The 27,355-nt window shown below is 48.3% G+C and overlaps 7 protein-coding genes across 7 annotated transcripts; 2 read left to right on the top strand and 5 right to left on the bottom strand.

The window, feature by feature from the left end:
* Window positions 1-5,660: 5,660 nt before the first annotated feature.
* FIESC28_00462 (uncharacterized protein) lies at window positions 5,661-6,811 on the bottom strand (the record flags this gene model as incomplete). Its single annotated transcript, XM_031154613.1, has 2 exons — window positions 5,661-6,564; window positions 6,612-6,811. The coding sequence occupies 2 exons, from the start codon at window positions 6,809-6,811 to the stop codon at window positions 5,661-5,663; spliced, it is 1,104 nt and encodes a 367-aa protein (XP_031021352.1).
* Window positions 6,812-7,948: 1,137 nt separating this feature from the next.
* On the bottom strand, window positions 7,949-9,352 carry FIESC28_00461 (uncharacterized protein; the record flags this gene model as incomplete). The annotated part of the gene is made up of 3 exons (XM_031154612.1): window positions 7,949-8,016; window positions 8,070-8,502; window positions 8,549-9,352. The coding sequence occupies 3 exons, from the start codon at window positions 9,350-9,352 to the stop codon at window positions 7,949-7,951; spliced, it is 1,305 nt and encodes a 434-aa protein (XP_031021351.1).
* Window positions 9,353-10,384: 1,032 nt separating this feature from the next.
* On the bottom strand, window positions 10,385-11,798 carry FIESC28_00460 (uncharacterized protein; the record flags this gene model as incomplete). Its single annotated transcript, XM_031154611.1, has 2 exons — window positions 10,385-11,237; window positions 11,296-11,798. 2 exons carry the CDS (start codon window positions 11,796-11,798, stop codon window positions 10,385-10,387), a joined length of 1,356 nt encoding a protein of 451 aa, XP_031021350.1.
* Window positions 11,799-16,976: 5,178 nt separating this feature from the next.
* FIESC28_00459 (uncharacterized protein) lies at window positions 16,977-19,622 on the bottom strand (the record flags this gene model as incomplete). Its single annotated transcript, XM_031154610.1, has 2 exons — window positions 16,977-18,577; window positions 18,626-19,622. 2 exons carry the CDS (start codon window positions 19,620-19,622, stop codon window positions 16,977-16,979), a joined length of 2,598 nt encoding a protein of 865 aa, XP_031021349.1.
* A 666-nt stretch (window positions 19,623-20,288) lies between these two features.
* Window positions 20,289-21,769, top strand: FIESC28_00458 (uncharacterized protein; the record flags this gene model as incomplete). Its single annotated transcript, XM_031154609.1, has 3 exons — window positions 20,289-20,484; window positions 20,535-21,597; window positions 21,649-21,769. 3 exons carry the CDS (start codon window positions 20,289-20,291, stop codon window positions 21,767-21,769), a joined length of 1,380 nt encoding a protein of 459 aa, XP_031021348.1.
* A 265-nt stretch (window positions 21,770-22,034) lies between these two features.
* On the bottom strand, window positions 22,035-24,907 carry FIESC28_00457 (uncharacterized protein; the record flags this gene model as incomplete). Its single annotated transcript, XM_031154608.1, has 3 exons — window positions 22,035-23,126; window positions 23,758-24,830; window positions 24,877-24,907. 3 exons carry the CDS (start codon window positions 24,905-24,907, stop codon window positions 22,035-22,037), a joined length of 2,196 nt encoding a protein of 731 aa, XP_031021347.1.
* Window positions 24,908-25,982: 1,075 nt separating this feature from the next.
* Window positions 25,983-27,329, top strand: FIESC28_00456 (uncharacterized protein; the record flags this gene model as incomplete). Its single annotated transcript, XM_031154607.1, has 1 exon — window positions 25,983-27,329. One exon carries the CDS (start codon window positions 25,983-25,985, stop codon window positions 27,327-27,329), a length of 1,347 nt encoding a protein of 448 aa, XP_031021346.1.
* Window positions 27,330-27,355: the final 26 nt, after the last annotated feature.

Raw genomic sequence — 27,355 nt, 5'->3', positions numbered from 1 at the left:
CTGATCTGAGCTCAAGATGGAGACTACTTACGGCGAGCATGGTGTGGTATCCGTATACCTACATGTACCACACACATCCAGAACGAGACAAAGTGCAAGATTAGCTTCTTCTACAGGCAGGGGGGGGTCTCGACTGGAGACGCCACTCACGATATTGTGTCCGTACCTATAGAGTATAGAGGTTGGCTTGCATTCAGCTGCCGACTTTTCTCGAATACTCCAACACTACGATACTCATATAATCTCGTCTTGAGAGATAGAATTCAGTCACTGTAAACACGTTCTCTAAAGTCATTCTTCTGGCCACGTTTTCTCACGAGACAACGTCCAGCCTAAATGGCCAAGATTGCGCTCAAACGCTACCGTTGCGCTCCTTGCACAGTTGCACTTTTTCGGTGTTGATTGGGTTGTGTTTTTCCCTTCCTACTTTCATTTCCTTGCCATCTCCCTCTTCATTTTTCCTTTAAGTTGTTGGACAGTCCATATACTTACCTTCTCAACTTTGACCTCGTTTTGCAATTTCTTCAGCCTAAATTGAAACTCTTTGAGCATGGGTAACCTATCCACGGAAGCTATTGTGACCATTATCAGTACTCTACCTGGATTACTTGTTTCCGCTCTGAGTGCTTGGTTCGCCTATGTCGGACTCCGTCGTCGAAATGATGCCCGCAGCGATATTGAGACCCCAACTATCGGAGTTCTAGTGCGATTTGATCCAGCTACTCGGTACAGTTTATTTTTATTTTTGTCTTATCTTCGATGCTCTATTCGTACTACGTATCTAATGTTTTGTTCTAACAGAATGGACTTACCCCGGATTCCAGGTGCGCCACAACGTCTACATCCTCCTCCTCCAGCAGAGGAAGACCTACCAGGCGTATTCAGACGACCGGAACGCGTGGGGCTCCCTCGAGCATTATAATGGAAGCCTAGAGCCTATCTGTTCAAGGATTGTCTTGTTTCTGTGAACTTGTTGTATATAGAAGCAGAGGCGCAAGCAGACATGCCACTTCTGGGGTATTCTTTCCTAAATTCTGGTTTCTTTTTCCTTTTCCTTTCTTCTTTCTCTGTCATAATGTTATCATATTCGGATTCGTTTCACTTATATAGACATTGGTTATCAGATAAAACACAAAAATTCAAGTATCTTCAGGAGTCTTCCCTTAGAACCGATACGGATAGAGGGTTCCTGCTGGGCTTTTAAATTTGCTTAGGTACTTCTTGTAAGTCCCGGCGGCATGGGACGGGAGCTAACTGCGACTTCGGAGAGTATTCTGCTGATGTGATTGGCTAGAGCCTGAGACGATGTGACCTGCGCGCTATGTACCTGGCCCGCCCCCTGCCTGCCCTCCAGAGCTGAAGGTGAGCACATCGGACCTTCCGGTAGCTTGATTAGTAGCTTATTAAGTGTTCTGGGGAGCAACAGTAGGTAGTATTGTGTGCCGTTTTAAGTACCAGCCAGACTTCGGGGTGCTCACCTTCTGTTCCTGGGTACAGTGACAAGAGTGGATGTACAGCGGGATCACGAACATCGTCATCTTCAATAGCCATGGGGTATCGGCCGAGGTCGCCAAGGCACTCAATCCACGTATCTTCAAAAGCAGGGACCGTTTCATACAACATGGCCATCATGCTATATGCCAGGTACAGGAACGTTTTAACCAATCTATTTGAAGAAGAGCACGAAGAAGGTTTCTATAAAATACTATTTAAGTTTCTTAAAAGTAGTATTAAAAAAAGTTTCCTCCATTCATAAGAACATAACCTTTGGTTAGCGTCACACGCTACACTTATAAGTCAAGACTAGAAGATGAGTGATAACCAGTTCCAAGCGAAGACTTTTGGTAAGTCGGGGTTCAATACCTTTTAAAATACCATGATCTATATACATACTAAGCTAAAACAAAGGAAGATACAAATACGTGCCAAAAAGGAAAAAGGAAAATAAGAAATAATATCCCAGAAGCGTCATGCCTACTACCATCCATCGCTCGCCTTGCACTTCGGACAATGCGAACGGCAAGGCCCAAACCAAACCCAGGAATACTTAATACTATTGGAACAGATAGAAGTAAATGTCTGGGTTTACATTTGTGATATTTCAGGGAATTCCACGCGTTGTGGTTGTCGGAATGCGCCTGGTAAGTGTTCCCCTGCTGGAGAAAGAGGAAGAGGAGGAGGAGGATGTCGATGCCGCGATGAATGGGATGACACTGTTGCCATTGATGGTGGGGCAATGGTAGATGAGATGCTGTCGAAATAGAATGTTAGATACATAAAGTGAAGATAAATGAAGGAGGATATAGCTATACCGAGAAGCTGGATTAAATTGTACTAGAGCAAGTTCAAGAGTCAAGGTTTCGACATCGTGGGGCGCGGGATTGCGGCGACATAGTGCTTTATATGCGAACCAAGCACTTAAAGTTGACACAAGTAATCCTGGAATTGTACTAATGATAGTTACAATAGCCTCCGTAGATAGATCACTCATGTTGGACGACTCTATAGAGTGTTAAGGTACTGCTTTCTCAGGAGTGCGCATCTAATTTAGAAGATGGGCGTTTGAGAACGTGATATGGAAACGTATTAATTGCTTATTTATTCGAGTCTTGGGTGAAGACTTCTCTAACCCGCGACAGGGGTGCTGAGTCGGTACATACGAAGCCATCCATATGATGGATGTCCACTCTCTGGCGATTTCTGCCATAGGTGTGTCGCTAAAAGATTCCCACGCAAGGAATTGAACACTTAGTTACTATGTACCTTCGTGAGTACTTTACGCGCTGTCACATGACGCTATGCGGTACATGGTATGAAGCTATCATAAAGACCTTACCATGGATATTAGGTGGTCGAATTGAACCTTGTTAGCAGCTGACAGAGGAATTAATAGAACCATCTTCACCAAGATTAATAGGCAGGCGAGGATGGAGAAAACGAGCGGCTTGGCCATTCTGAATAAAGCTTCCCATTCCCCGCCCATGTCTCCCGTTAATAACATGGTTGGATTCTCTCTGCTTGCAAGACGAAATGCTATAAGATAGAATGTTGCACAGTTGTCTCGCATTTGCAGTTCTTTAAAGCTGAATGTCTGACTCTTCACATTTAGGGAAGAGTTTATTGACCTATTTACGTGTTACGGCACAGGATAATAGCATTAATGAATTTATATTTGATGTTTGTACAGTTAAGTCGTAGAAGCAAAAATTGATCGACTAGCTAAGTCAAATATAATTACACATCCGGTATCCCAGTATTATTTCTATTCATACGCATCCGAAATATCCCCCCGAACTATCCACAATCCATGTCGCTTGAATCACAGACTCTTGTCTAACCTGAGGTTAACAAGTTCAGCCTTATAGTACATCCTTCTCGAATTAAATAGCAAGCCGGGGACTGCAATTAGTACTGAATTCTGCATTGCCTATCGACTTGCTTGACGTCGTTACATCAGGGCATTGTTTAGTCATGCTTCGTTCGGTCGGTTCGTTGAGAGCATTCTGTAATAGCGTTAATATTTGCAAAGTCTAGGGAAAATTCGACAATGTACCTTAAGTCAAAAAGTAATGTTGTTTGGTTGCTCATTCTTATCGACAAGTCCACTTCTTGAATCTTTTCTTCCACTTGTTCCGGTCCTTATGCACTAGGACGCAAAGAATACCCCAACACAGGACACAAATAGTCCAGCCGTAGAATAGGCAATAGCTACTTTGACTTCTTCTGACATTGTTTGGCGATTGGACAAGAGAAGCTTTGAAGAACAAAAACTTGGATAAAAGAAAATGATGTAGGGCAAAGAATAGGGATTGTCAACCACGAAGACGGAGATTGTAGAGGACAAAGGGTTCAAGATCTGAGGTGTAACGGCGTTTAAAGAGAGCAACCAGTTCATATAGGCGCCGACAAAAGAGCCGCAGCTCGAGGCGGTGCCGCCATGCTGAGCGTTGTGTGTTGCACATTTGCACACCATCGAGGCTGGATGAGTAATGCAAGACTGTTGGAGCAGGGAGTACGACAGATCGTGGATGTTGACTAATTATAACAAGGCAGAGTGAGATGTAATGGAGGAACAGTTTGTGTAACAGTATGCCGTTGTTGATCAAGTTGGTTGTACTCTGAAGGGTTTAATGTTTCTATTGTTAGACTAATTATGAAGAACTCCAACGGTTGGTACAAAATACAATAAACAGATATCAAGACTTGATAGAACTCCAACTCCTGCGCTATGTTTTCCCAAACGCAATACAAAACAAGAGATCATGTACGTCAACAACTCCAGAGGTAAAAAGGCAGATCGTCCATGGGAGCAGCAACAACAACCAATCTCGACAAGGCTCTCATAGTATCCTCTCCAGAAATCACCACCTCCACCAATTCCCAAACAGAAGCTCAAAAAGAAACCCTCTCACTGTATACGGCTCCTGGTGCGGTATCACAGGAAACTCCGTGATCGTCGACTCAGAATACTCAGCCGTAGTGGGTCGATACTGTGACCTCGTTAGCTATGCCCTTCAAACAGTTAACAATGGACTTACCCCTCGCTCCCAAGTATACGCTCTATCCGACGCAGAACAGATCGAGAAGGATAACCACGTGCAGAAGTACAACGCCACTCTGTGTGCCCCCAGGAGAGCGCGGAGGATGGGGTGTACTATCGGGCGCAAGATGTGTCGGCGTACTGGCTCCAAGTCGCGATAGAAGGTGCGATAGGATCTATAACATCTGAGGCAGAGGACGACGACTATGGGCACGAAGTACTTCCCCCAGAAGCATTGGAGTGCGGATATGGGTCTCTTCAAGGCTGACAGAGGAAGAGACACGGCCCACAGGAGAAGAGACGGCAGCTCTTCCCAGAGACCTTGCACTATTATTCTTTCCCACAAGACCTGGACACATATCCATTCCCAGGGAATCTTTCCCAGTATCCGTAGGAGTGGTCTAAGTAGCATATCCCAGACAGTCGGTCGGAGAACACTTATCCACAGGGGGTATAGAAATATGCGCCAGAGGAAGCGACAAATGGGCCATGTGATATAGTAGGCGCATTTGTCTTCCAAGAAGAACAGATTGTCTTCTTGGTACGGGGACTCTGTTGCATCGTAGTCCCAAGGAGTGCTTGGGCAGTCGGAGTCCACAGTCATGGGAGTGCCCGGTATCTTTGGGCTGGAATTTGGGCTCCTTTTGTGCTTGGGAGCCCTGCATCCTCTTGTTGAGCGACCCATCGTGTCTAGAAATTGTTGTTGATGTAGGTGTGATGTAGGTGTGATGTAGGTGTGATGGTGTTGTAGCTGGTGTTTCTCGGTCACGATATCAGTGTCTGGAGGGCAAAGCGTGGTGAGTATGGTGGCGAGAGGAAGTCAGTGTTGGGAAAGGGAAAGAGTGTCGTGTTCATTTTGGAAAAGGGTTGGGAAGAATATTTGTCCTGCTTGATTTAATGTTTGGTGCGAGCGATCAGATTCGCAAGATTTCGTGGAAGCAAAGCTTGATAAGAGGTAGCAAACGAGAGCTTGTTGCGGCAATCAGCAACTCAATCAATACCTGAGAGTGTCATATGAACCAATCATGATAGAGCAAATAGCAATCAACGTTCATAAAGCAATTATTCCCCCAATCAGACCTACCAAATGTCAAGAAGTTACAAAGATCCAATCAACTCCTTACATCCGGATCACCAACTTGCCCAAATCACCCTTGAGGTTAAGAACTTTATCACAAGCCCTCTTCACATCCCCCAAATTTCCAAAATCAACAGCCGTAAAGATCCCTCTGACCTTGCCATCCTTAATCATGCCCTCAACAACCTTCATGTCCTCCATAATCCCTGGATTCCCAGACAGAAACTCATACTTGATGTTTGTACCCCGTAGCTTCCAAGTATACCACCACTGAAACGTATCTAAAATCCATCCAAGCCAGCCCGGGAAGTGTTTCGGACCCAGCATCTCAAGCATAACTCCACTCTTGGGTACACTGGCGATACTCATGAGGATACCATCTGGCTTGAGGACAGATATGCACTCATCTAGTGTGGAGAACTGAGTGCTTATTGCAAAGTCAACTGTGCCTGGACCAACCATGTTGACTACATTTTGGGTTTTGTAGTCGTAGAGTTGGTTGACCAGCCCAGGGAGATATTCCTCTATAAGAGCCATCTTGGGCGTGGATACTGTTGAAATAATCTTGTCGGCACCAAAGTAATTCTTTGCGACTTGGATCATCAAGGAGCCAGTTCCGCTAAGAGCAGCGGGTATGTACACTGTCTGACCAGCGAGGTCATCTCGCCCTTGGTGTTGAAGACCGCGTTTGATGGTCTGATATGCAACCACTGTCAAAGCTGGAAGTGCAGCAGCTTCCTCAAAGGAGATATGGTCGGGTTTCTTGTGAAGAAACTTTGCCTCTGTGACGACGTACTCTGAACACCAACCCGCGGGTGGTCGAGTAAGGATAGGCTTTTCATACTCGGCGCCATAGACCTTATCGCCGACTTGAAAGTCAGTGACCTCTGAGCCGACAGCGATCACTGTTCCAGATCCTTCCATGCCGAGCGGAAAAGGGAACTTCCTGGAGTTGTGTAAGTTTAGTTTGGGTTCAGCGCTTATGTTACTTACAGCCGATCACCAATAAGGATGCGAAACTGTCCGGAAGGAAACCTTGTGTCCTCAGTATTGATACAAACTGCTCCCATTTTGAGTAGGACTTGGTCAGGCTTTGTGATGCTCGGCATGTGTTGTTCCACGACTGTATACTCGGCTGGGAGACATTTCCTTGGCGCAACTAGGGTTTGAGTGGTAGATGGTAACTTAGACATTTTGCTTAGCGTAGAAGATCTAATGATGATTGCTATGTGTTCACATGTTTACTGAGCGCCGCACGATCTTTTATTCACTTCTATTCGGCGGCGGAGTCGGTATGTCGGCGGTGGAGATCAAGAAACTCGGAGGGGACCCACCGAAACCGCCGAAGTCCACCGCCGGTGGCCCGAGTTTCAGCTTTAGAGTTTCCCTTTTGCGGAGTTGCAACTTATTATTGAAAATTCGGGCTGCGGACATATTGGATTTATCACAAGAGGACAAGTGTCTCTTGTTTGTCTGGTTAACCCCGCGACTGTTTCGACACATACAGCAGCCTCCATTGACTTTGGCCCAATCGTAGACGCAGTCCAATACACCAGATTCTATTTCAAGACTATTCAGGGTACAAACTCCGAGCTCAGGGCGTCAGAATAATTGGCTGCCGAAAGCACAAGAGATGAAACAAGTTGACCACCTTATACTAGCACGTACTAGATAGCATTTTGGCTTCTTTTGTTTGGCTGATTATGCCTCTAGGACGATTCTTCCGTTACCAGCCCACCGAGGCACGCGGGTTCAGACATGGTCACGTTGTTCAAGCTCATCTCCATCACAGTATACTCACAGCGGGCACTCATCATAATATTGTGTCAAAATCAGGTACTTTTCTCTATGTACAATCAATCTATCGCATTCGTTCATTGAGCTCGAGCTCAGGTAGTCTATCGTCGCAGAAAAATTCAAAGATAACGCCCCGTTCCCCTATTCGGTACTGTTTTCCTTGGGGAAAACACTCAAAGCACGCCGGCTTTCATTGTCGCATCGCAAAACAAGAATCTGCAAAGACTTTTCGTAGTTGGTACAAGAGAGATCCGTTCCCGTACTCCGTCCGGTACTGTTGTGACAAAGGCCGAAGCAGACCGAGTGCCATTGACTCCTCGCTGAAAAAGAAGTTGTGATGACTTCTTCTGGGCTGGTAGCAGAAATCGTCATGCTCCTGTGGAAAAGGCCGAAGTACGCCGATTGTCGTGACTTCGCCTGATTGCAAAAAAGGGAAGAAAAAGAAAGAAAAAGAAGATGCGATCGCTTTTCCTGATGGCTGGCACAAAAGAAAAGGCTCATCTCGTCATGTTGGTCGCTTCGGCGCGACTTGACTAGTCATACATGCTAAAAGCCAGCTCTTCGAGGTATTCACGCGAACCCCGCGAGTAGGTCGAAGTGTCTAAGAGAAAGTCAGTAACGAAACAACACTCGCAAATCTCGAGCTTAACATACCTCGGATACGACCGACACCCAGCTGATCACCAACATTAAGATACCCCTCGGACAACTCAGCCTTGCTCTTCTCCACAACCGCCTCCAACTTACCGTCGCCCTTCCAGGCGCTGCGACACATAGGGCAGGTGACGTCCGCGCCGGACTTGTTTCGTGCCCACAGCTTAAAACACTGCGAGTGAAAGTTGTGGCCACAGGCCGCTGCACACCAGACAAGACTGGGCTTCTTCTCATCCTCTTTCTTGAGCTCGCAGTAGCAGATTGGGCAATCTCCCTCAATAGGCTTGCGCTTGTCGGACTCTTCCTGGGACTCGGACTGAGACTGGGACGCAGAGATGTCAGGTGCAGACTCAAATATGGACTGAAGCTCGGTGCTAAGAAGAGCTTGCTGGTAAAGAAGTTCGTCGGGCGCGTTGAGAATCTTCTTCATAACCTGTGAAGATTAGTATGGTGAAAAGAAGGCGAGGAGTGGAACTTACGAAGCAGATATGCTTACACTGCGCAAAGCCACGCATGTGGTGTGGACAAGTACAGGTGATGCGCAGCCCGATGTGGACAGTATAGATGTTGCCAGTCGAGCCCGTCATTTCGACATACTCTTCCGGGCCAGACTCAGTACCGATTCGAGTTCGGTTGAGGACATAGAAGCGCTCAGTCTGAGCCCGGTCGTAGACACCTTGCCAATGCTTCGGAGGCTCATCTCGAAACTTGCGAAGTCGCTTTTCTCCTCCAAGCTTCATCATCTTCTTGGCTGGAGCAACCTTCTTGGGCGTGTGGTCCTCTTCATCTTTGATGCCACTCGCCTCCTCGGGCTTGAAATCATCATCGTCTTCTTCCTTAGTGATCTCACTCGCCTTTCTTTTGTTGTTTGCGGGAAGCGCGGATAGGTTTTCCTTGGTGTCGAGTTCTTTCTTGACTCGGACTGCCTTCATAGGCTTCTCATCACTTTCATCGTCATCTTCCTCTTTCTTGATCTTGGTCGCCTTCCGTTTGTTGTTAGAAGCGGGCGCTGTCAAGTTTTTCTTCGCCTGTTTCTTGCCACGGACGGCCTTCTTGGGCTTCTCATCGTCACTTTCTTCTTTCTTGATCTTACTCGTCTTCTGTGTCTTGTTGGTGGAAAGTGGTGGAGCTTGGTCGTCCTTCTCGCTAACACCTGCTGGTGAAGGACCCGCTTGCTGCTGTTGGAGTGCTCTGGTGGCGCTCCGGGTCATACGTCGATTCTCAACGTTCAGAGCTGGTGTTTCATTTGCGCTCTGAGCGCCGCTCGAATTTTTAGAATTCATTTTGACGATCTTGAAGGATTTTCAGAATAAATAAAAAGTGTGGTGTTTGAGAGGAAAGAAATCGCTTTGGTCGCACTTACCTCCAGGGTATATGGTGAGTGCAGCACTTGGGTGTATTTATGACGACAAACGCCAAGTCACGTGTTAATATTCATCTCAACTTGCGGTCGCTTCACTCTCTTGACACTGCAAGGAAGTGACAGAAGTCGTTGTAGCTAAACATTCATTCATCTCGCTCAATTCTTTCTCCTCATTCAAAGAATGCGTTGCGGTTTGAAGAAAATGAATTGGCAAGGGTCGTTTCATCTCTGCTTTGGTCAATTGGGTCTCTGCTTATCTGGGCGTTTGGAGGCGCGGGATGTCACAACTGGGACAAAAAGAGATAGTAAAAGGACTCATGATATCTGACATGTCATTCACATTCACGCATTCACAAAAGATGTTTCATATAATTTGAAAGGAATTGCTCTTTGGCATTGATTTATCCTATCTTCTTCATCCACTGACCCCATCTCTTTTGCCTGGCCTCATACCGCTCATGATAGCCCAAAAAGAAAACCAGCCAAACGCCCCGGAGCTAGGGACCAACCCGCCCCTGCTCACCTGAGGGTACATATGCCCCACCGTATGCGCCCCCTATACAAAGAGAATAACAAAAGAAAGAAAACAAGCAGATTGATTGATGTGGTGTATACAGGCTGAGCCAGAAAGTGGGCTGCCGTTTTGAAATGGTTCAACGCCGAGTCTATGCTATGGCTGTCAAAGATTTATAGTATTAGACATGAAGGGAATATTGGTGTGTGGCCGTAAGATCATCGGAGTGATGGTATCATAGAAGGTCGTTTGGTTGAGGGCCGTGATACTGTCATCGAGGTATTCGGTGGTATATCGTAGTAAACCATGGATGTGGGTATCAAACAGTCGAACTTAATGGTGGAGGTAGTGATTGGCAGTAACGGTCATCGAGTAGCAATACATAATCGCACATTCGTCGCAGTGCCCGAGAGAGTCGCAAAGATATGCGCGCAGCTCTTAAGGCAAGGGTCGTCGGTGACTGGGATCGCGGGGTTGTTGATATCGACCGTGAGATTGTTGTTGTTGAGCAGTCAACCACTCAGTAGTTCCTGTTTGTCGACCAGGTTGCTCAGCAGGCAACTTGGTATCGCTTCCACTGGCCGCAGTGTGGTTTGATCCACCAGGAGAGCCGGGGACAAGATCGGTAACGGCCTGGGCAATTGAGGCAACAACGTATCCTCGAAGTTCGTTGTCCTCCCGGGTGTCTTCCTTCTCCAATCGGAAGCGCTCGTCCTTGTTCATGTTGGATCGGCGCATGTTCTTAATCTCTTGCATAACATAGAGAAGAACCTCTTCGGGGCATCGGTTACGCTCGGAAGCGTGTTGGTTCTTGCGAACGTATCGTCGAGTGACGTCGGTCGCACCATCAATGGAGAAGGCAATACAGTAAGACATCTTCTTACCCCAGCCCTCAGCGTAGAGACGAGGGTTGTCCCATGCCTCCTCGCAAGCGTCAACGTGAACCCATCGCTTCTGGTGGTCTGAGTAAACCTCAGTCCAGACGTGGTCTTCGGCGTTCCAAACCCATCGAACGCGACCACCAACAGCTCGGCAAAGCATGCTAAAGCAGTTGGCCCATTCGCCAACTCGTCCTCGGCGAGTCTGCAATAGTCGCCAGACATCACCGTATCGAGGGAAGCGTTCGTAAGCTCCGCAGTGTTGAGCAGAGCATCGATACAATTCAACCCGAAGGGCACCACAAGCGCTCTCTTCAGGCAGAGGGGCAGTCATGCCTTGGGCGATTGTGGGAGATAAGCAGGAGGGGCATGGAGGGTTGTTCACCCAAGTAAAGAATGAGCGCTTAAACCATCTGTTGATCGTGTTAGTCAATCTGTCCGAAAGGATGAATCGGATAGAAAATGACGTACCTTAATAATGCCCGAATAACGCAATCTTGGTAACCCCATTCAGGTTTTCGGCCATCGCCCATACTCTCAGCTTGAGCTTGCAGAACCTGAGTCTCTTCCTCGGCCTCGCCATAGATACGATCCAATGGGATGGTTTGCAAGGCCTCGTCAAGCAGACCAGGGTTCTCGTATTTGGTTGGTGTTAATGATAAGCTGATGAGGAGGTTTCTGAATTTTTGAGAATCACGATCGCCGGCAGCAGGAGGACTCGGGATCTTGGGGAGATGTCGAAGGGCGGAGTAAGAGGGAGGAGTAGATCCTTGAGCGGCTGACGGTTGGTTGTCGGCTGGATAAGGTGAGCTTCGCATGCGTGGGGATTGGTCTCCCAGGCTTGGAGAGCTTTGTCGAGATGTGTTTCGGAGATCGTTCATACGCTTGTCACGTAACAAGCCCTCAAACTGGACTCGAAGGTCTCGCGCCCATTCCTCGCCATATTCGCCCGCAGGCGTTCGTTGGCCCGCCATATTGAATAAGTAAGAGTTGTTAAAGTGTGTACTCGAACGAAGTAGTTGATGAGGTAGTTGAGTTAAATGATGTCGATGGGGTATCGTTGCCCAGTTACGTAGCCGGGCTGGAAGGTTGATAACTCAATCGTTGGTGTTGACGAGGTCCTTTGAAACCTCTCAAAAAGCCAATTTGTCGTCGTAATGTTGATCGTTAATGGTCGTCGTATGTAACGAAGTACGTGTCGATAGGCCCAATTGCCACGGTACACGCGTTGTCCTAGATGTTTGGTGTTTGATCTTCAGAGCAAACCTGCTGGTTTATGCCGCTGGTGATGCCGCTCGCTTGATGACTAAGAAATCGAATTCTTTTAGTCGTCGTCAATGTCGTCGTTTGTCCCGAGGTGAAGCTGGATTGCTTTCTCGTCGTCGCCGTTGATGAGATAAATGAGAGGAGTTGACGACTCGCGAAATTGCGAAAGCTGATAAACCGCTGCAAGTAAGAGAAACAGCACAGCACAACGCAGCACAGAAGAGGAGAGGCAGGAGCAAAGCAGGCGGCGATGAGAATCGAGGGTGGACCAGGGGAATAAAGGGAAGGGACGGGGTGTCTCGGGAGGGTGTGCGTCTTCGTTCGCTCTTGCCCACTCTGGGCCAGAGCCTACGATGGCAGTTTACGCGTCAGCAGTGAGCGCCACGGCCAATGAGAGAGACCGTTGTCGCTACAGGTGGGGGCCACTGGGCGCAGGGGGATGTACCGGTACAGCTGCCTCGTACTTGCCTTGCTGTTAGAAAACGGCTACTGGCTTGGTCCTGGCACTGAATTGATTGGTCTGGGCGAATGAGAGAGAATGGATACTCAGACCTTCCGGAGACAATTTGCAGCCTTCGAATCGTTATTTAATTACAGCTGTCTAGAAGCCTACGAATGTTGGTGCGCGTCGCTAGTTTTATTGAGGACGTGTAAGTTCAGCGGGAGCAATCACTATCGCAAAGACAAATTTGAATGAAAATGGGTCAACAGATCAAGTCCACGCAACAGATTCATCATCAAGAGGCGAACCTAAAGGGCCAATCTCAGCAGTGAGAGCGCCAACCCAGGCACCGCGAGGCACGTGTACGTAGACCTTTTAGTGATACCTACCGAGACAGGTGGGTGACAGAAGAATTGTCCTCCGAGGCTTAAATTGTCAAAATGAATTAGCCTAAGAGCTACTCTAAGCTGACATAAATTGACCAAATTATTTCGTCTCTTATATCTCTAGGGGTCAATTCTTCTGACACGCCGAGGAGAGACACTGCAGCAAAACACTTCCAATTGCGTGCGTATGTTCTTCCTAGGGCCTAGGGGAACACCGAACAGCGAAGACAAAGTGGCGCCTGGCCTAGATCTTCGTCATCAGCGAATTAGCGAGCGTCAGCTTTTCATTCGTGCGACTCTGGAACATGTCAGATGGAGAAAGGAACGACAAGAGGCGACACTGTTTTAATAAAATATGGGAATTTGTCTGAAAGAATGGGAAACAAAAGCGACAATCACCATCTCTATCTTGTGGCAATGCTGTATCAACATGAAGGCTCTAGGCTCAACGCAGTAGATGATAAGCGCGCGCGGGGAAGAAACCGTCCAGGTCGTGTCAAAAAGCATCGGCCGCTGGAGCGACGGAGACAATTCGACTGTGATAGTGGAGCTAGGCAGGCATTAGGCGTCCTGACTTCCTGGGAAGTCCTTGTGAGCGCAGAGAAGACAGAATTCAATCTCAATTACTTGTATCCAATATCGACACAATAAAGCCGAATATGGACAACAAGTCGGAAATAGCAACATGGAAGTCAAGATTGAAGGTTATTCACCCCACAAAGATATTGTGTTTCCCAAGAATGAGTTACCATCAAAAACCTGCATGGCCTATTCCTGAGATTTTTCTTCCGCTGAAGCGCCAGAGAAACGTCTCGAGGCTGCTAACGACCGCTGCAATTTTCTGCGAGTCACTCAGTCTAACCCTGGACCGCGCAGAACAAGTATCGGTACCTTGCTAGGTACGTGCCCCTCGTCGTGGTGGGCGATGACGAGGCAGTGGTGAGGTCCCTAAAAAGACGCCCGATCAGAAGCATCGTGGCACAGCCCATGACTTAGCTGCTTAGCCACGCTGCCAACTATTCTGTTCAGCAATGTTCTACAAGAGTATTGACGCACTGCCGCGCAACTGAGCCTGAACCTTAGATTATTGCCAGATCTGTGTAGATGATCGCGCTTATTTTCCCTGGGACTTTCCTGTAGGCCTCTGAGGTTGAATCTCGGGCTGTTTGACGATCACAGGTACCTAGCCACAGGTCGCGGTTAAGTGGCGGTGCATGTTATTTCCAGTTCCACACTGTCAGGACTGCTCTCCACCTTGACTCGCGGCCTCTCAGTCTTGTCCCTTGCAATTCCACTGCTTCTCCATCGTCTTGCATCACAATCCACTGGCTTGTTTGATCTGTTTCAACCTTTCCCTCCTGGACAATTTGAGATAAACACGGCAATAACTTTAGAACTCAAATTTTTTAGTCAGATGTGGCTAAAGAAGTGATCATTGGCTGCAGTTGTTGTTGGGATTGATACCAGATGAAAGACGATGGCCTCATTAAGCCATTGAACTCAGTCAATGACTTGTGACCCTGAAGATATCTCTCTTCAAATCTGCCGTGTATCAAGGGTCATTTCGGCTTGTATTGCCTGATGCCAAGCCAAAGCCTTGATACCTCTTGTTGCTTCATCTCAAGACTAGGGATATTCTTTGAGCACAGCACAGCACATCACACCGAAAACAAGAAGATGCTCAACAAAACTCCACAGCGATCTGCATTATATGTTTCTTCCTTTCTTCCGCATTCTTTACATGATACTGCTGATCCCCAATCAAACATGTCTTGCCTTTCCAAAACATTGCGAAATTGAGAGAAGCCATCTCGAGATTCGAATTGCCCATCCGGCCGGGTTCACGGGCTGGGCAATTCTTGGAAAAGAAGCTTAACTAGCTTTGGCCGGTCCCGTCTGCCATCGCGTGCGTTTCTGCCCCTGGAAAAAGCGGTCTCGACCAATCCGAGTGCAAGGAGATCTTGACAGCCGCTCACTCGCAGAGTCGCAGAGGAGCCAGAAAGAGAAACGCCCTGCGCCCTCGATTATTTGCCTTGCGTTTACGTGCTTGGTCTAGTGGGTAGCAGAAAACTTGAAGGCCCAAACTTAGGGTGACGGAAATATATGACCTACATGGACCAGAAATTGGCCTGAACTGGTGTCGCTTATTTCGTCTCTTACGTAGATGCACTCAAGTTTTCTGTAACCCTGACTGCTTAGCAACGTTACAGTTACAGCTAACCATCAACCCTGCCTTCTTAGGACGATCTTGGCGACGGGAGATTCGTGTCGAGGAAATAGCTTACCAGGGGTTCAATCGGAGCCGAATTCAATCCCTCCCTTTCTTCCGTTTCCCTCAAAACGCTTTACTAAAAATGACTGGCTGTGGTTTACTTGTCGTTTGGTCGCCAACATGTCGCTCAAATGGAGCAACAAACCCACCCTCTAGAAAATCGAAGTTGCAAGTTCAGGTCAATTGTTCTTGTCCAGTTACTCACTGCCAATCACTCTCAGTTGTGGTTTGCCGATCCTTTTTGTTGCGCTTACGACTGGGGCGTGTCTGGTAACTTGGTAAGACACCGCCAGAGCCAGACGAGGCCGCGTCATCTGGACGCTCCATGACATTGGCTTGCGTACCTGCAAACAACAATCAATATTGGATCTCAACTCTAACAAGCCTACGCAACGCCTATCTTCCCAAATCGCCACCTCCTGACCGCGACAATCCAATCTTTCAGGGCACTTGTGAATCTTCTGTAATTATTCTGGTGCTTTTCTACTTTGGTGCTTGCGACCCAGAGAACAGACCGACGTTGCCAAGAAGACCACAAAAGCCAAGTCAACGACAAGATCAGATTCCGAGGCTAAGCATTTCGCTAGTTTTGTGCTACGCAAGCTCTTTTGATAGACAGCCAGGACCAGCACAGCACAGTCATGACCTCAAGTGTGGTCCCTGACTTATGATCGCCAAACAGCTGCATCATCCAGAATCAGACAGAGATCTTGACCGTTCTGACTCTGAACTCAGCTTTCTTTTACTCATTGTTCTCATTGGAAAGTGAGACGGATCTTCCCTAGGATCAACTCAAATCTGACGCGGTGAACGATCTATTTCTCCTCTTGGCAGTTCAAAACCCGCCATGACGACGCTGAGTCTGGGGGATTACCTCGTGGATACGTAGACCTTCAACACACTGACCATAACTCAAACAACCCGTTCAGTCATTCATCCAAAAAGTACGAGTTACCGTTCAAGATGAAGTCAAGGTCACAGGGATGTCGGTACTTCACCAAAACCCTGCTTATCCATGTCATGAACCATCCTGCCATCTCATCTCATCCCGTCTTCCACTTCCCGAATGCAACCCGCCATTGAACCCAGGTCCCAACAATTAACCCAAGGCCCTTCCTGCCTTCTTACCTGAAGCCTCACTTGTGTCAAGCTCGGCCAAGATCCTTCTGCCGTCCAGGACGCGCGTTCGACGGGGGAAGACTGGGCCTATTTAATAATGCCTAGACATTTTCGGTAAACTTGTGCAACGGTTTAGTGTAGAAACTGGAGGCATCTTGTTACTTGATTGGTGCACTCGAGATGATCATGTAAGTTGAGAAATCGCTCAGACTGGGATTGTCTTCTCGTGACTCGTTCAGCTTTGGTCGGGCCTCAAGCTCATCTGATATTTGATATCATGACACTCCGATACGCGAGACATCTCCAACCCCCGTGAAACAGACGCTAGATCATGAGAACAAGGAAAATGCGATAGTTTGCCGATAGGACTGATTAAATGACAAGATCCTGATATGGCATGCTCACGATCGGGACATGGGTATACGTATGCAGTAGAAAGTCAATATCCCAACATCTAATTCGATAGCCGGTACGTTTGCACTCGCACATTGGCCTATGTAGCTAGTATAACAATCCAAATCTTCAAACCAGGATCATGCTTTTGAGTCTGGACCTTGTGAACGTCCATCCTTGCAACCACGCCGAACATATGCGTCTCCACGATCAAAACTCAGACAACATCACATCTTTTATCCACTCGTATGTACATCTCTGGCTGTAATCACCATTACTTCCTCCACTGCTCGACGTTGAAGTAGCTGTCGGGCATATCCATATCCCATGTTGGTCTCTCCACAAGGGCAACCTCGAGAGGCTGGTCCGCTGTGCTGATGGGCACAACACCAAAGATGGGTCGGTACTTGAAGGTCATCCACCAGCTCTTGCGTTCACCGCCAGTCTCGGCACCCTCATCTTTGCCCACTTCACGACGGTTCCGTAGTTGAGCGAGTTCACCTTCGGGCTGGTCCTCATCGTCACTGTTGGCATCTTCGGGGTTGGGAGCGTCTTCCATATCGACGTCCTCCCACTGACCGGCAGTGTGCTTGCGGATCAAGGAAGGCGCGATGGCACCTTGCTCCATTCTGCCACCGGCTCCGGTAGAAGGTCCTGTTCTCTTGCGCTTGAGGTTTTTACCAGAGGTAGCTGTGGCATCCTCGCTTTCTGTAGGCTTGGGAAGATCTTGAGCGAGATCAAGCATAAGAAGGAATGAAACACCGTAGATCCAAGCACGAGAGCCCTGCCAGAAAACTCCCTTGGGAAGATCGAGAAGATCCTGTACAGGAGCGGGTAGGTCCTTTCGAGTGTGTTTTCGTGACCAGGGTGTGAGACAGCCTTGTAGTGGGTGGAATAGCAAAAGGTTCCATCCCGAGGTGATGGCGAGGAGGGTGTAGTCATCGACCAGGTTAGATGGGCCGTTAATTCCATCGAAAGAGCTTCTGGGGGAGACCTTGGCCTGAGGGATATCAGCCGAGAAGGACAGGACCGTGGCAGCATTCTGCAACTTGGGCATTAGTTTGGCACCGGGGTTGCGAATCCACTTCTCAATGCCCTGCGAGGATTCTTCTTCCTCATCTGAAGAGTCACTCTCACTTGCGGAGGACGCGTCATCCTCTGACTTCTTCTCTCCCTCACTCAAGATCCAGGTGTCGATGTAGCCGGCAATATCGGACACAGCGAGCATCTTGGAGTCTGGGGAAAAGGCGACCTGTGTAATGGTCCTATCGTAGCTACCCATGCCTCCGTTGAGGATGTGACGTGGGATTTGTCGTCGTAAGCGAGTCAGTCGCTGCACTCTGGGCGAAAAGACGAGTGAAGTTCTGGGAGAAACAGGGTCGAGAGCGGCCATGACGACGCGAGAGCCTTCCTGGACTGCACAGAGCCACTGAGCGTTGGGTGACAGCTGCACCTTGATGGCGCCAACACCGGCGAGCTTTTGAGGAAGTTCGGCGGAAGAAACCTTGACATCGGAGGCGTTGATCGGATCCTGGTGCTCTAATCTGAAGGCCTTGACGTCGATAGCTGTAGAAACAACCAGGAGCGAGCCCTCATCGTCAATAGTCGCTGAAGTAATATTCGAATCTCCCTTGACAACGATAGTTTTGAGTAGCTTGCGGTTTTTGTTGATATCGATCTTTTTGTCGCTAGTCACCATATCGGTAGTTGACTTTCGAAGAAGCCAAATGTGAATCTCTCTCTCCCAGAAGCTGACGACGAAACGAGCCTTGGGCGCACCCAACAAAGGAGCCTGCTGTGGCAGGGCGGGCATCATGCGGTGGTTCTCGCGTCCCATCTCCTTCAGTGGAATAACGACGGGGTTAGCATCAGGGCCTGAATTTGAGTTAGCCATGATCTTTTTACAATTCAAGTTGATCTTACCTCCTGAAACAACAACGCTGACTTTACCACTCTCGAAAGAAGCCATACACTTGGCATCGTGATCGTGGTATCTGCGTCCCCAGACTTTGCCCCATCGCGATCCAGCGTTGGCGTTCTGCTTGTAAAGAATCGTTCGTCGGTCCATGCCTCCGCTAAGGATGGCAGTGCCATCAGCACTTGTTGCAAGACTGAGAACATCCTTCTTGTGGCTCTGCATTCGCTGTGTTTGGGTGTATGTCTTGCCATCCCAGATGCAAACTTGGCCAGTGGAATCGCCCGAAACAATGTTGCCGTTGGGAAGACACTTGACAGACCAGACAATGATGATGTCCTTAGCACCACCGCCGAGATCAGAGCCTAGTGTCATTCTGCGCAACATGTGACGCTTTTCAAGATCGTACGCTCGAATCGTGTTGTCGGAGCAGCCGACAATGGCAATCTTGTGCGACTGGAAGCAAATGCTGACCATCTGTGTCTTCTTGGTAGGCAATCGCAGCACAACTTTCTCGAATCGCAGGTTGTCGTCCTCAATAGAAAACTCGACCAGCTCACCGTCAATTGTTCCAGCAATGAGCTTAGTGCAGTCTTGGTCGAACTCGGCTGGCTGGGCAGCCATGCACCAAATGTCTCCATGCTGACCGCTGGCGTGTCGCTTTGGCCTTCCCGTCTCGAGATCCCATTCGGTGACTGTGGAAGTCCAGCCTATGCTAAACAGTCGTGACTTTCCGGGAACGACGCGTCCATCGCCGAGGTCCTGGTCGGGCTGGTTGACCCAGACGAGTCCATCAATGCTTCGATCCTTACCGCCAGGAATGATGAGCTCCTGGTTCCAAGAGCCATTCTGAGGGTTCCAGATCTCGATATCGCCATTACCTCGTCCGATCGCAAGTCGCGCGCGAGCTCCTTGTTGCGCCGAGCGCGCCACCGGGTGAGAGAAGGCGATGGCGTTGATGGCGGACGGCTTGTAGGGAACGAATCGACAACGATGGATATCCATTGTGACGGCGGTGTTCGGACTCTGAGGCCGAATCTGTAGTCGCGTAATGTTGAATAATTAAGTATTAAACTCGAAGAATGTCAAAAATCGGATTGGAGTGGTTGCGCGGATCGTGAAAAAACTTGTAACCGCCGCGTAGCCAGGCGTTATGATCCAGTACAGGAAGAAAAATCCTAGACTCGCGACGTTGCCCAAATTTTTTTTCTTGCAGGAAGTTTAAGGTGTGGTCATAGCGCCTCTAGTGCCCCTCCATAACCCACCTCTGGTAGCCGCGACCCAACCCCTCACCTTCCTTCAGCGCGTGCCCCTCTGCTTCTTTCTCCTGCGGGTTTCTGATTCTGGATCTCTTCTTAATGCGTCACATTTCGTCTTTTCTGGACCCTTTTTCTGACTCAACACACGTCGCAGAGTTTGGGTCGCAAACGTCATAAGGTTTAGCTCGCGACACTTACGGTTATAGCACGTCTCCAATCTATGATTCTGTCTTTTCTTCCTTGACAATACATGCCGCATCTTTCACGATATCCTTGACGTCGTCTCCGCATCTCCGAACTCAGCTCTCCAAGTCCCCACGACTCCAACTACAAAAGCCGAACCTTGCCCTCCCAGTACCTCCTTCGACTCGACAGACATATCTACACGTACTCTACACTCAAAACCGCAGTCATGGTTTTCAACAGCTCTTCGCCCTACCCTGAGGGCGTCATCTCCTTCCTCGACACCGATCTTTACAAGTTGACTATGCAATGCGCAGTCTTCAAGTTCTTCAAGGATGTACCCGTGACATACGCCTACACCAACCGAACCCCCGATAAGAAGCTGTCGCGAACCGCTTTTAAATGGCTTGAGGAGCAGATCGGAAGTGTGTGATGTTTGTCCTTAGTCGGAGCTATGACTAACCTTGATGTCCAGAGCTCGGAAACATCTCCCTTTCCACCGACGAGTACCTTTTCCTCAAGAAGCACTGCGACTACCTCTCCGAAGACTACCTGAACTTCCTCAAGGAGTTCCGCTTGAGCCCCCGCGAGCAAGTCGTTGCTACCTTTACTCCCGTTGGCGAGGACACTGGTGACGACACTACTGTTGGCGATGTCGACATTCAGATCAAGGGCACTTGGGTCGACACTATTCTCTACGAGATTCCCATGCTTGCGTTGACATCTGAGGCCTACTTCAAGTTTATGGACACTGATTGGAACTACGAGGGTCAAGAGCAACAGGCTTTCGACAAGGGACTTCAATTGCTCGAGGCAGGATGCGTTACATCTGAGTTCGGTACAAGAAGACGTCGTGACTACCACACCCAGGCTCTCGTCTTCAGAGGACTTGTCCAAGCTTCTAAGGAGGCCGAGAAGAAGGGTTTCCCCGGCAAGCTCTCTGGAACAAGCAACGTCCACCTTGCCATGCGCTTCAACATCCCTCCTGTTGGAACCGTCGCTCACGAATGGTTCATGGGCGTTGCTGCTATCATTGGTGATTATAAGCAAGCCACTGAGGTTGCACTACGACACTGGGTGGCATGCTTTGGCAGCAAGCTTGCTATTGCTTTGACAGACACCTTCGGTACTCAGGAGTTCCTGCGCGCCTTTACACAGCCTGTGCAAACCATCGAAGGTGGATTCCCAGCTGAGACCTTCAAGAAGGCTGATGGAAGCATGAAGACATATGCCGAAGCCTTCGCTGGCATTCGACAGGACTCTGGTGACCCTGCTGAGTATACCAAGTGGATGCGAGAGTTTTACGACAAGCAGGGTATCACAGACAAGAAGACGATTGTGTTCTCCGACTCACTCAACATCGAAAGATGCCTGGAGTACAAGAAGATTGCCGAGGACCTCGGTTTCCAACCTACATTTGGTGTGGGAACATACCTTACCAACGACTTTACCAACACCAAGACGGGCAAGAAGTCCGTACCTCTAAACATTGTTATCAAGATCAGCTCGGCGGCAGGCCGTCCAGCTGTCAAGATCAGGTAAGTTGTACCCAACTACAAGTATATGAGATGTAACCTAACACAAAGCAGTGACAACATTGGAAAGAACACCGGAGACAAGGATACTGTTGAGATGGTCAAGAAAGAGCTTGGATATGTTGAGCGTGAATGGAAGGAGGGAGACGAGACTTCGCGATGGGGTAAGGCGTAAAGGAAAAATAGACCAAGATACCAGGGCACCTATTGCCTATGACTGAGAGATCTGAATGATCTCGGTAAACAAAAAACAGACATTGGATAAGTAAGACAGGATGAAGCTATGTGACGTTGGAAGGCCTAGCATGCTGCGTAGTAGAAGCATCATCGCATTTAATTGAGTAGGGTATATATGGCCGTTGAGATGGCCTGCTGAGTGGCGATCTGTATCACTTCCATACGCCAAACACCTCCATCCAGATCTCACTTCCAAAAGAAAGTTATGACTCCAACGGAGTCTCAACTAGAGGTGTCAAACCAACCTCCACCCTTGCCCACATTATACACTCCTTCCACTCAGGCAAACTCATAATCTCGTGCCCCGCCTCAGGCTCCCACAAAATCTCCGAGACCTCATCAACCATCTTCTTTCCAAACGTACCAACCCACCAAGCCATCTTGCCCAACTCATTAAGCTGCACGCCCCAAAACATGGTGATCATTAAAGCCACAGGATCAGAACTCTTGAGCGCTATTCCGAAATCTCGCCCTGCGAGGGCGGGAAAACCAATGGCGATGCCCTTGAAAACGTCTTTGGAATCTTCTGTGAAGCAGGTTTGTATCGCGGAGAGACTGGGGCGGTATGAACTGGATACTTCACTTGGTGTTTCACAGGCTTTGTTGACGATGACCGAGAGATTCTCAAGTGTATCTTCTGTCTCTGTGCCCAAAGATGTTGGTGTTTCGGTTTGAAGCTGTGTTCGTAGCATTAACGCTTCTGTGGATCTTGATAGAGCTCCTGATATGAGAGCGTCGAAATGTTGATCTGCGATTGAAGCATTACCCATGAGTAACTCCCACAGCGTGACCAGACGCTCAAGCACACCCTCGTATAACTCCTCGAACGCAGTGCACTGTCCAAGAGCCATATTAATAGAAATAGCCAGAAATGAAAACATAAAGACCTTTTGCGCATTCTCCGCATTGACATCTTCCAACTGCGCTCTAAACGAACGACTCGCTTTATCATAATACTCAACCGCTAATTTCGCATAATACTTTTCATAATCCTCCTCCACAACCACAGGACCTCCACAGAGCACGATTTCGAGCGCGGAGAAAGCAAACATGCCCTGAAGGAGATACTCATGTTTAAGAGCCCAGCGCGGCATGTCGTCTTGAAGCCATTGGTTATCTTCGGGGATGCTGGCGAGGGATTTGTAGGTTGATGTTGACCAGCGGTGCATGAGTTCTAGCTCTAGTCTGCGGCGGGTTTCGGTGGCGGGGATGTGGGTTGTTGGTGAGGGTAGATAGGAGCAGTCTTCGAGGGAGCGGGCGAGACAGTTTGTGCATGGGGGACCTTGTTCGTCGCACTGGATTGTGAGTGAGTGAGTTGGTTATGAGATGAGATGAGATGGTGAGAGTGTTACCTTTATGTGACGCTTTTTGCAGTTTCGACAGCCGTGGCGGGATTTACTGTGAGTCTTTCGTTTCATCATCTTAGGTTTATGAGATTATGAGATCGATATATTAAGGGTCTCTTAATGGTGTAGGTAGTTTTATGGGTGATTGCGCTTCTTGTATGAGAGTCGGAAGTTATTAACATGAGCTTGAGAGTGACTAGAAAGGATGAAGCCTAGAATAGGTAGTAATTGTGGCTGTGCTTACTGCTTGTTTAGTCCTCGTCGACATGGTCAGTCTAAGGGCGACGAATGAGATGTAACTATATGAGCATCAACACTATACAGGATCAATAACGTTTAATTGGGATTATTCATGTTAATATCTGTTGAAAAGGATTGCCGTCAACGTCAGTCCATCAATCTATTATAAGGGTCGCCGGTATAATATGGCTCAATTGATCCCTGTCATTCATTCAGTCATAAGCTTTAGTATCTATTACAGACCATCCATCTACTTCATTCCTTTCCCTTCTCATTGACTTGTATGACACCATCTCTGTGTCGTCGTAAATGCTCCTGCGCACATCAAACTCTCAAGTACCGTACCCAGCATCCCGCCAGCGATGACACCCGCAGTCTCACCAGCCCCTACAACCTGGAGACTAAACTCCAGATCAACATCACTCGCGTGACTCTTCTCATGAAGAACTTTGTCGAAAACAATCATGTAGACTGCACCCCCGCCTATTCCAGCGCCGAACGCGAGTAAACCTATGACCGCTTCTGTCGAGGATACGAGGAATATCGAATTGGCGATTAGAATGAGCGCCGCAGCGATAAGAATCGTGAACGAAGCTCTGAGACTACTCAGTCGGAAGAGTAAAGTATGTGTTCGAGAAATATAATTGCCCAATTGAAAGGCTAAACCGTAGGTAGTAACAAATGAGAAAAAGGTCGCCGATGACTCAGGAAGAGGTAACGCTCGTGAGATTCCGGGGTACACAAGGGCCTGTGCCGCAAAAGCTCCAAATAAGGGAATCATAAACGGCCGGACCGTAGCTTTCACAAGATGAATGCGGTTTCGCGTACTCAGTACTCGGGATAATTGCTGAACGGGATCCGGTGAAGCATCTTCCACGTCGCCTTTAGAGAAACTCTGCTGTGAAAGAGGATAATTGACCGGCGCGTCGGGCAGAACAACAAAGAATGCCACCAGCATAGCGCCAGTAAGAACATAGATGCAATCAATAAAGTCGCGTAGAAACGACTGCATCCAAACAGTCAGCACAAAAGGCAGGATGGCGCAGAATACAGCTCCTGCGCCTACGCCTGCGCCCCATCCTGCAAGACCGACACGGCCGTAATATCGTAGCATTCCCAGGAATGAAATCTCCATTGCTGCGGAAGACGCAGAAGCTAGTACTGAGGTCAAGATTCGTAATGGAGGCGCAATGTTGGGCGGAGTGGCTTTTGTTATGAGAGCCACGATTATCCATACTGCTCCAATGGTGAAAGGGCGTACCCAGTAGGGAAACCGGTGAAGAACATTAGGAAGAAATAGTTTTGTGAGAAGTGCTGGGAGAGTCTCGATGAGAAGAACTATCCAGCGTGGGTAAGGAATGATGAGATAGTTTGCCGAGTGTACAACGAATGGTACAATCGCATTGACAAAGCCTGAAGTCGTCAGTAAGTGATCTTGGTAAGGGACTTGAGAGCTTACCAAGGAGTGCGAAACCGAAATATGTTTGCATAGTGACACTCAAGTGTCTATTCTTCGAGTAATCCATCTTGTTTTCATCCTCGATTTAAGCAAGGAGAAAGGAAGGAAAGAAACGGGAAATAAGAATATAGAATAAAAAAGGAGACTGTCTTGAAGCTATTATAAAAACGTAAATCTTATCTAACCGCCGACAAAGGCCCAGTTCTAGAACGCCGCCCGAGGCTATAACTATTACATACCTATACGAGCCAGCCCGTGCCCCATCTCCATTTCCATTTCCTTTACCCCTGTAACTGAATCATGTCTGTCACGAGAAGAGACGACGAATCAATTCATCAGCAGTGTTGAATGACGCGCCTACATTGGATACTCTCAAAAACCTGTCAAGTCTTGAGAGGTCGCACGTGGGGCTAAACTTACAGTACAGGTAGGGGGCCACGGTGTCGGATGATTGGCTGTTGCGTATCAACGGTCGCTAGCTTGATGGGATGATCTGCGCTGCATTGTTCTTTGCAGGGGGCATTTGTACGACAAGACACTACACTACCTCAGTACCTGTGATGAAGATCAAGATACAGATAGAGAAACTAATATTCATCATGTGGTCTCAACAAGAACTGTTTTCTTGTGCCAAGATGTTTTCATCTAACAACTCTCAGAATACAATGCTGTCATGACTTCATCTTCACTACCAAGTCATTCACCCAGGATGAGAAGAATCCCCAGCGCTGATCCAGAAGATGCATCATTCCCATCTGCACAATCAGCGAGACCACTTCTATCTCTTTTGAAACCATCATCTTTTATTCCTCGGTATTTAAAGAGCTTTAAATGGGTTACTATAACCTTGACCTTCATAGTCATCTCATGGACGACTTATATGGGAGTTGTAAGTCAGTAACTGCACTTCTCAGGATAGCAGCTGATAGAAGTAGTTTACGCAACCACTCAACCATGTTCTCGGTCATAGTCATGATACACCAACTCTCTCAAAGACAGACCTAACAGCTCTGGCGTCTCCTCAACGCCCCTCCAAACATAACTCTCGTCGTCTTCACCTCTTCATGCCAGCCGACTCACCACACATCAACCTCTGCAAAACCATAATGTCCGCAGTAGCAATGGGTTATCCAACACCCATCCTTCTCAACTGGAAACGCGAGTTCAATAGACCTGCGTGGCACTTTGCAGGAAGTCACATCGCCAAGCTGGAAAGTTTACTAGCAGCTATCGAAGTGTTACTCAAGACAGGCAGTGAGGATGATGTTGCGGTTATGGTGGATGCATATGATCTGTGGTTCCAACTCCCGCCTTCTGTGTTATTGGAGAGGTATCATCGTCTTAATCGTGAGGCGGATGATAGAGTGCGCAGACAGTGGGCAGAGCTCAACATCAGCGCTGACTTTCCTATATCGCCGCCGAAGCAGGATATCATCATCACCACAGCAAAAGATTGCTTCCCAGACGCATACTCCGGTTCTAATCCCCACTACGAACACTGGCCTGAGTCGCCTATGCCGAAAGATATGTACGGCCCCGACACCGATAAAGTCCCCTGGTCTTTCGACCCAGCACGCAAATACAAGAACGTTCGTCCAAGATGCGTAAACAGTGGTCTCATAATGGGTTCTCTGGGCGCTTTGAGATATGCGCTACAAAGATCGAAGGAGAAGATCGATACCGTTACAATGAAGGGACGACAACTTTGGAGTGACCAGGCTCTTATCGGCGAAGTCATTGGGGATCAAGAGATTTATCGTGAGTGGGTGAGGCATCTTGGATCATCATGGAATGGCTCAGCAGCTGTCAATACTCCCAGTCATGAAATCCGTAAAATTGCAGATGCAGCACTCCTTGGTCAACGATTCGAATTCGGTATTGGTCTGGACTACAACTTCACCACCGCACCACCAACGTGCTCATCCGAAGAAGACGGTTACTTCGTACATCTTAGCAACGAAGTCAACATTCACAAAGAATCTCAAAAAGCAGGTGTCCCCGGCCCTATCCGTACGAATGGTATACCACCTGAAATACAATCCATAAACGACACTATCCTCTCATCTATAAACTGGGGCGCAATCCCTCTGTACACAGATTTCTTCTTCGGCACAACACCCATAGCAATCCATCACAACGCCTACGTCAATGGTCTTAAGAAATCTAGACTAAGGGATTGGTGGGACAAGATGTGGTATCACGCACAGCTGCGACATCTCATCACCCAGCGCCTCAAGTCCCCCGTCGGACTGTTGGCCGAACTAAATGATGAAACAGACAAAATCGTGTACACAGCACCACAAGAGTCCAAACCACTTGTGTTCAGCCCCCTAGCGCCAAATTTCACGCCGATAGATTGGAACGTGGTATGTCAAAAGCCAGGACACGGCGTACCTTGGCACGAGGAACTATTCAGCGACGACAAAGGTCCTCTGGAAATACCACGAGAATAAGAAACTTAAGCATGTGGACAATGCTG

This window comes from Fusarium coffeatum, assembly GCF_003316985.1.
Source record: "Fusarium coffeatum strain FIESC_28 chromosome Unknown BRIP53273_contig_10, whole genome shotgun sequence".
Classification (NCBI taxonomy): domain Eukaryota; kingdom Fungi; phylum Ascomycota; class Sordariomycetes; order Hypocreales; family Nectriaceae; genus Fusarium; species Fusarium coffeatum.
This window is presented reverse-complemented; position numbering and strand designations above follow the sequence as displayed.